This window comes from Siniperca chuatsi, linkage group LG20 (assembly GCF_020085105.1).
Source record: "Siniperca chuatsi isolate FFG_IHB_CAS linkage group LG20, ASM2008510v1, whole genome shotgun sequence".
In the NCBI taxonomy this organism is placed as follows: Eukaryota; Metazoa; Chordata; class Actinopteri; order Centrarchiformes; family Sinipercidae; genus Siniperca; species Siniperca chuatsi.
In genome coordinates, this window is record NC_058061.1 from 9,145,539 (window position 1) to 9,154,276 (window position 8,738).

General features: G+C 38.5%; 1 protein-coding gene across 1 annotated transcript; it reads left to right on the forward strand.

Annotated features, from left to right (window-relative positions):
- Positions 1 to 24: 24 nt before the first annotated feature.
- oat (ornithine aminotransferase) lies at positions 25 to 8,167 on the forward strand. The gene is made up of 10 exons (XM_044179040.1): positions 25 to 173; positions 2,035 to 2,258; positions 2,341 to 2,565; positions 2,652 to 2,747; positions 3,267 to 3,394; positions 4,187 to 4,309; positions 5,601 to 5,729; positions 5,897 to 6,010; positions 6,284 to 6,428; positions 6,967 to 8,167. Exons 2-10 carry the CDS (start codon positions 2,045 to 2,047, stop codon positions 7,125 to 7,127), a joined length of 1,335 nt encoding a protein of 444 aa, XP_044034975.1. The 5' UTR covers positions 25 to 173; positions 2,035 to 2,044; the 3' UTR covers positions 7,128 to 8,167.
- The last annotated feature ends 571 nt before the right edge of the window (positions 8,168 to 8,738 follow it).

Below are 8,738 nucleotides of genomic sequence, written 5' to 3' on the forward strand. Positions count from 1 at the left end.
CTTGGAAAAAGTTGCAACATGGTGGAGGCGTGTCTTATGCCTCTGACGCAGATACGCATGAAAACTCCTGCACGCGCGCCAGACAGTCATTCAGCCTTCCGCCTCAACCATCGGACAGGACAAGCATCATTCGCGTTTCAAGACGGTTTTTATCTTCACTTCACGTCTTTCTGGTACTATTTGACTTCCTTCCATGTCTCCTTCAAAAACGCTTGCTTTATAATTTAGTGATGGCTAAAAGAAACTGATAGCAGGAATGTGCTAATGTTAGCTAGCCTGTGTTGCCGGCCGGTAGCGTACTATCAAAAAGGAAGCGATGCACCTGTGTCTGGTTATAGTTGATCTTATAAGCGTTTACACTCTTTGAGCAAGAAGAAACGTGCGTTTATTTATTTCGACTGGTCGGCAAGTGTCATATATAAACAGTCACTGACACCGTTTTACTTTAGAGTTTAAATTAGAACGAGCTTCGACTTATGTTTCACGATACAGTGTTACATAATACCAAATGGTTTGGGAGAACTGCTTAGGTCGCAAAGACTATCATCTGAGGATCTCACACTGTTGGTCTTTATTTAACTCCCGACTGTAATGTTGGTGGGTGTGTGTGGAGGCAGCTCCCCAGCAACCTATTATCTTTCAAGAGCAGGTTACATGATGACTGAGTGCCACGAATCAATGGCACGGGTCCACTGCCCTTGATGTAGCCCAGTCAAAGTGCTGCATGTTTGCTCTGTGTATTTATTCACAGTACAAGATTATAGATTATCCCGAGTATCCCAAGTACTGGATCTATCTCATGTTCAGAATTTTTTTTTTTGTTAATCAGTCTTTTTTCATTTTTCAAAACTGCTGTACTTCTCATCATTTTGGAAATGATTTCTGTAAACTAAAATGCCTTAAGTAATACTCAATCTCCTGCAACAGTAGTTATAGAAGGTTTGGCTTACTTATTTAACCTGGCCCATCCCTGGACAACCCAAACCTAAATGCCAGTAACACCAGTGAAAGATGGTGTGAGTCATCTCAAAACCGTTCAGTGCCACCACATAATGAAGGCCACCTTGTCAGTCGTATATATTTAAACATTTAGATAGTAGCAGTGAATTTTATAAATAGTCAGCAGCAAGAAAAGTAGTACATGTTACAGTAATAGATAACAGTGAAGGGGAATTTAAAACAAGTCTGCTTTGATTGCGACAAAACTAGAATAGTCTGGAACATCACATTTGAGTTGCCATGCTGCTGTGGGATTAGCTTTTGTTAACCCACACCCAGCAAAGGTATTTTCCTCTATTGTGTTGAATGTGAATGAGAAACGTAGTTCAGCAGACCTGTAAAGCCTATGTGCTCTATGGAATCTCATATATAGTAGTGTATTAGCCTATTAGGCTTGACCTTAGTAGCTACAGTGAGTTTGTTTTGTGTGTGTGGGAGGGGCATTTCTTTGTTTTTATAATGTAATATGTATTTAATGTAAGAGCATCACTGCCAATGATAGGACAGGATTATAAGTTATTATAAGATAATAAGTTGATTTTAAAAAGGGTGGTTCTTTAATTGCTTTGACTCCTGTATGTTGGAGATGGTTCAGGAGCAAAGAACCAGGAGGAGAGTTAAAACCATACTTTAGTTTGACGGTCATCCCATTTGGTGTTTTTAGTAGTCTAAAATTATGTTGGGTGACTGGTTACAGATGGCAAGATGTCCCACACAACGATGTAGAAGGTATTTTTGTGCACATAGCTGGGAAACTTTTGAACGACGAGATACTTGACTGTTCCCTGAGATATGGGTCGTTATTCGACCAAGAGTCTTAAAACCCAAAGATATTCAGTTTACTCATCATATGACTAACAAAAGCATAGAATTCTCATATTTGAGAAGCTGAAACCAGCAAATTCATCACTTTTTAATGTAGTCTTTAAGTTAAATGTTCCAGGGTTAGATTGATAGACTTATTGAATGTTACTTGGAGCAAAGGAATACATTTGGCACTGATACCAACTGAATTAAATTTTCTTTACCATATAGACATAGCGCCATGAAAGGAATAATTCTCCAGGTCAGCCGCAGCCTGAGCCGTGCTGCTCCTGTTCTCCGCCGCAGCATCCACTCTGTTACACGTCCGGCCTCCACCGTCGCTTCCGAACTGAGGGTTGAACGTCCACTCACCTCAGAGGAAATCTACGCCCGTGAGGACAAGTATGGAGCGCACAATTACCATCCCCTTCCTGTGGCCTTAGAGAAGGGGGAGGGTGAGTTCATTTTCCTTCAAAATGTTACAAATCACTTATGAAACATCTGACTAATAACTCTTCTTCTTCTTCTTTACTCTAGGCATCTATGTGTGGGATGTGGAGGGCAGCCGGTATTATGACTTCCTTAGTGCTTACAGTGCAGTAAACCAGGGCCACTGCCACCCAAAGATCATAGCTGCGCTCAATGCCCAGGCCTCTAAACTCACCCTGACTTCCAGAGCATTCTACAACGATGTGCTGGGAAACTATGAGGAGTACATCACCAGCATGTTTGGCTATGACAAAGTCTTACCCATGAATACAGGTACTGTTAGGAAACACCCAACCCTAATTGTTGAGAAATGATCATGAGTCAGTTTGTTGACATTTATTTTTTCTGTTACAAATTAGGTGTTGAAGGTGGTGAGACTGCCTGCAAGCTTGCCCGCAAGTGGGCTTACAATGTAAAGGGAGTTCCCAAAAACAAGGCCAAAATAATTTTTGCAGGTAAGTAACCATCTTATGTCATAAAAGACTACATCACAGTTCAGTTAAAGATTGGCAACAAAGTCATGTGTAACTTTTATTGCATCCATTTGTCAGGGAGCTCAAGCTGTCAGAATGTAGTTCTTCATAGATAAACTTCAATAATTTGCTTTGTTTACACAGGAATTTAGCAAAGTTTGCCAGAGTGCAAACGCTCTTGCGTATTTGACGCATAATGTTAATAACTTAATTCATGTTACGTTACTAACATTTACATTTTGTGTTCATATGTTAGAAATATACAACTCAAAAAATAAAACTTCAACTCTTGATTACAACAATGATTCTTTACAGTTTGGATAATACAACAATAGACTATTACTAAGAATAGAAGATTACTAAACTTAGCGTTAGCATGCGCACCAATCCTCTTGACAGATATAGTATGAGGTGACCGCAGGTCTCAAATTTCCTATATTATGTAAAGATGTAAACTAATAACAATATGATAAATGTGCCATCTCATTCCATCTTGTTTAGATGGAAACTTCTGGGGCCGCACCATGGCAGCCATCTCCAGCTCCTCTGACCCCAGTAGTTATGAAGGTTTCGGTCCCTACATGCCAGGCTTTGAGCTTGTCCCATACAATGACATTCCTGCACTGGAGGTACAGGTTTTGACTATCTTGACATACAGTACAATATCTACCATGTTTGTTTTAATTTGTTTCAGTCGTTGAGAGACCTGGCATGATACTTTTTTGAGTTTCATACTGTCAGAAGTAGCAAATGTTTGGAAAAGTTTCTTCACCTTTGGTCTCAACGTGCCTTGTAAAATGTCAAAATTATAAGGGGATGTTGTATGCATGTTTCAGTTACTGCACATCAGACTTTGGGCTCTTTTTATACAACAACATACTTGCATGCACCAAAGGCACAAGTTTGTCTAAAGTCTAATTTGCAAGATACATGGTTAACTTTGTTAGAGTGGTTGTAGAGAAACACTGATGTCAGAGGCTGCAAAAGTTTCATCAGACTTACATTCAGAGTTAATGTGCTGGTGGAAGAATCCAACATGCAGGACCTCAAAGCCTGCTGCCAAATTGCATTGTACTCGCAATGTTTTTTCCTGGCAAGACTAACCTGAAGGACAAACAAAAAATACATGAGCTGCTGCTTTGGAAATACATGTTTATTTGTTTTAAAAAAAATTTAATGAAGACAAAAATTTGCACTCCAAAACTAGCTGACTTGACACCTTTATTACCTATGTAAATATAAAGGCCGAATGACCAGCTGAAATTGCATGTGTCTGCCGATCTGTTATCTTGGCAACCCCTTCTTTTCCATGTTAACATAAGAACTTAATGATTGACTTTAGTAATGTGTATTTATGCACAGGTTATCTTGGACACAGATAGAAATGTCTGATTAGTCTCTCTTTCCCTTCTTTTCTCCAGAAAGCCCTTCAAGACCCAAATGTTGCAGCTTTCATGGTGGAGCCCATCCAGGGGGAAGCTGGGGTGGTGGTGCCGGACAAGGGCTACCTGACCAAAGTCAGAGAACTTTGCACCAACTACAACGTGAGTCTTGACAAGCATGAAATAAATATCATTAGTGATTGAATGTTTTGACTGTGTGAAAACACAGGTATCGGCCATCTTCCAACTGAACTGCTGTCTGGTTTGTTTAAAATAAACACAAGAGTATATTTGACATAATGTCCTCCCATCGACCACTTCAGTGATTGTGTCCGAAGCTTGTTCCATGCTGTTTAATGAGTGTGAGGACATGCATGTTGACATCAAATAGCCAGCAGGTATTAGGTTTGGTGCTGAAGGCAGAGCACAGCAAATAAAGCGTGCCGGTTCTTATTTTATTTTATTTTTTTTAGGTGCTTGAGAAGAGGGGTAGGGCGTGAAGTGGGACTACACTGCATTTAAAACTGCCAACTTTTAACACGAAAAGTGTGTTGTGATAACACTACTACAGTTTGAAAATCATCAAGCTACTTCCTGCCATGTGGATGTACAGCACACCAATCTAGATCTAGTTTTTATCATGCTGCGTGGAGTACAAAGGCACATTGTATTTCCCTTATGCATGCTCTTAGGGCTCTGTTTGGCCTGGTACAGATTGTTTCTAAGCAGTGCAAAAAACATTACACACAAACAGAGTTGCCAGCTATTACAGAGTGTCTCCTTCTGACTGCTACATTAATTGAGGGCCAACTGTAGTCTGGGCTGATTAATTTTTAGCCATAAGTTTTCTTATTTTGTACAAAGAGTAGAAAAGCATTGTAGATTACCTGTACTTCACAAAGAGAGAAAGGGTTTAAGTCAAGTAAAGTGAAGAGCAGCCATGTTATATTGTGCCATAGAAGACAGGCAGGTCCATTCTGTTCAGCTAATGTTAATGTTATTCACTCCAGTCCTCTGTGCTAACACTTTAACATACACTTTTGTGAGTGATAGTTTTTCTAAAATAATATGACAACTTATAGCATCTGCAAAGCTTAATTGTAAATCATTTAATGCAACATGTGGGCAAGCATTCAGGTATTCAGATTTTATTTTACTTTTTTTTTTTTTTTTTTTTTTTTCAACCTTTACTTACCTGGGCTATTTTCACTGAGAGCTGTACCCTTTTTTTCAAATGTGATACAAAATGATTGTACTTTTTCTTAATAATTCTATAGACCCATCTCCCTGTTGGAAGGTCTCTCTTTCCTCAAGATCGCAAGAATTCCTGAAAAAACACATTGTGTTTAACCAGGCCAAAAAAAAAACCTAGGGCTGTGGTGATTTACTGTCGTAAAACCAATATGTTTGAGGGGCTTTGCGATACTACTAAGGTCCTCTGTGTTTTGTCCAGGTGTTGTGGATTGCTGATGAGGTGCAGACAGGCTTGGCAAGGACTGGCCGGCGTCTGGCTGTGGACCACGAGGAAGTCCGTCCAGATATGCTGATTCTGGGCAAAGCTCTTTCTGGAGGAGTTTACCCTGTAAGTATTTTTGTTGTTGTTCAGTCACACTTAATAGTACTAAATTCTAGATTTGTTTTGCATGAGTCAAAGAATCAAACTTTATGGACTCCAGTTGTGTTGGACAGGAGTATGTATGTATGTATGTATGTATGTATGTAACTTTTATCTGTGTTTATGTGCCTCAGGTGTCTGCTGTGCTGTGTGATGATGAGGTAATGCTGACCATCAAACCTGGGGAACACGGGTCCACATATGGCGGTAACCCTGTGGCCTGTCAGGTTGCTATTGCTGCACTTCAGGTCAGTGTTAAAGTGATCTTTACTTATCTTTTCCTTGTGTGTCTACCTTTTAACAACTCATTACTTTTTTCTTGGTTTTGCCTTTGTTTTAATTTATTTAATGGAGAGAACTTCCCACTGTGATATGCAGTATACCATAGAGTTAAAATAATTTCAAGCATTCTAGTTAACTTCAAAGACAATTTAACATCAAAAGAGAAATCTGCATGCCACTTTGATCAACAAGTTCTCCTTTTTTTTTTTTTTTTAAACTCTTACTGTTCTTATTTGCAGGTGATGGAGGAGGAGAAGCTGGCAGAGAATGCTCAAAGGATGGGAGAGGTGCTGCGGGCCGAGCTGAGAAAACTGCCCAAAGACATTGTGGCAACAGTCAGAGGGAAAGGGCTCCTTAACGCAATCGTCATCAAAGAGACCAAAGGTACAGTACTGACCTATTTCTAATCGTTATTTGGTAACTAAGGTAAAAAAAAAATCTTAGTTAACACACTTTAGTTTTGTTGAAGTATTACCTAGTCAATCTTTTTTTTAATTTTTTTTTCTTTTTTTCTGAAGTGCATTAATCCAAGCTCACTTAAAAAAGCAAATCCACCCTTAAACACACTTCAAATTCGTAGACATTGAATGATTTCAGACACTTAATTCAGTATGTACAAATGGCTGTCTCTATAGACTGGAAATCAGAGCATCAAGACTTGAATTTGATGTCATATAGTGTCTATAGTGAGTCTTAATGCTATTAGTCTTTAAGACAGACTAGTTCAAATTAAGAAATTAAAAGTGAAATGTCAAATGTATTGAAAAATGCAACGAACTGTATTTTGGAGTGGATTTTTTTTTTTTCCTTTTTTACGGCAGTTTCAAACTTGCCTTTTCTACATTCTTTGTAAAATTAAGAATAAAAATTCATTTGCATCTTGCAGTCACTTAATCTGACATAAATTCAAACAATCCCCCAGACTATGATGCCTGGAAGGTGTGCTTACGCCTTCGTGACAACGGACTGCTGGCCAAGCCCACCCATGGTGACATCATCCGCCTGGCCCCTCCCCTCATCATCAAAGAGGATGAGCTGCAGGAATGTGTTGATATCATCCAGAGGACCATCATGTCCTTCTAAGCTACAGCCACTCAGCTATTCAATAATACAAAGACAACCTGCAAAATGATAATTCGTATAAACCAGGCTACCGTATGGTCTGTCAAAAAGTTGCTCTAAACATTTTAGTTTTTAATTTTTGTTTTTCAAAGATAGGGGTTCTTTGAAGGGAATTACTGTAGAGATGCAGTATACAGAGATGTGTGGAGTGTGCATCTGAGGCTACGCTGACGTACACTATACAGAAAAACTGCTGGAAAGGAAACATCAGTGCAACCTCCGTGGTTTATTTTAAATGTTCAAAATTTACATCCATTTCATCTAAATTGATGAATTTTGAAATGGTTAATTCACGCTTTCATTGGTAATGAGTGCTGTAAGTAATTTATGTGCTATCTTCAATGAAACCTTTTTAATTTTCAAAAAGGGTAAGTGAAGCATGCAGTCTAATGTTACAAAGACTTCAACAATTTTAGTTTGTTAGACTACAGTTAGTCTACCAAACTACTGCTGTCTGCAAACACAAACTTTGTGAAAAGAGACTTGTTACAGGCAAAAGGCAAGCTAGTCCGGGTATTTTTAATCTCAAGAGCAGGGTTTCTACACCATCATTAAAAAGCCTTGAAATGTATATGAAGTTTTCAGATTCCACGTCTTGAAAGATTTTGTAAAAAGTTTGTAATTGCACTAAAATTTTAACTTAAAGTTCAAATAGTTTTCATTTCCAATACAAATATGGCCACATATCACATAGTAGCTGTCTCGTTTTAATTTAACATAAGTTATGTGTTACTGTGGAAGAAATACTTTCTGGCTGTTTATACTAAATCATTTGGTATTTCTACAAGCAACATGCTGTATTAGGATTAATGGTTGTTGACGGGACTAGCTAAGGCTAGTTTGGTTTTATGTATTTACAGTATCTGTACATGGTTTCATTCAGCTTTCTGATGAATGTTTTATCTGTTATATAACAAGGTAAATATTGTCTTTTCAAAGGCAATATCACCTTTAAGTTATTGCATAATCCATTGTTCTTTAAATAAATTATTGCAGTGTTATCTCTTGTCTTGTTGTTTGCGTGGAACAATGAATTTTAATACTTGAAATTTGATAGACTAGAGGCCTGTTTCAGGAAGCAGGTTCACGGAGTCATCCAGTTAGCTTTGATGCCCTGAACCCCCCTCAAATCGAGAACTTTGACTGATGTAAAAAGACCCATATGGGTTTTACTCAGCAAAGGTGCCCAGATAAAATCCAGAACAGGTCTTTTTGCACCAGATTGTGTTCCATATTTGAAGGGGTGTCTGCTTTGACTCAGTGAAAGTATTCAGACATGTCATTTACCCTGCTAAAAAACAGATTGTTCAACAGGTTCTGCAATCTTTAAAAAACAGGTTGCATAGACATGCCTGTGGTCTGCTTTGACGTCATTATTTACCCCCCACAAATGTTGCATATCATAATCAGAATTAGAAATACTTTATTGATCCCCGAGGGGAAACTTTTGCTACAGCAGCTCACTATCACGTCAGTGCACACAGGAATAGAAGTACTAGGCAAAAAAAATATAATACTCAATAATACAGGTCAATATACTGATGATTGTGCATTTAATCTGCGATGATTATA

What these genes read in the sequence shown, in the direction of transcription:
- oat (XM_044179040.1), top strand. Translation starts at nt 2,045, where the DNA reads ATGAAAGGAATAATTCTCCAGGTCAGCCGCAGCCTGAGCCGTGCTGCT. An exon ending in ATGACATTCCTGCACTGGAG is followed by an intron (nt 3,395 to 4,186) that starts GTACAGGTTTTG and finishes TCTTTTCTCCAG; the next exon opens with AAAGCCCTTCAAGACCCAAA. An exon ending in TTGCTATTGCTGCACTTCAG is followed by an intron (nt 6,011 to 6,283) that starts GTCAGTGTTAAA and finishes TCTTATTTGCAG; the next exon opens with GTGATGGAGGAGGAGAAGCT.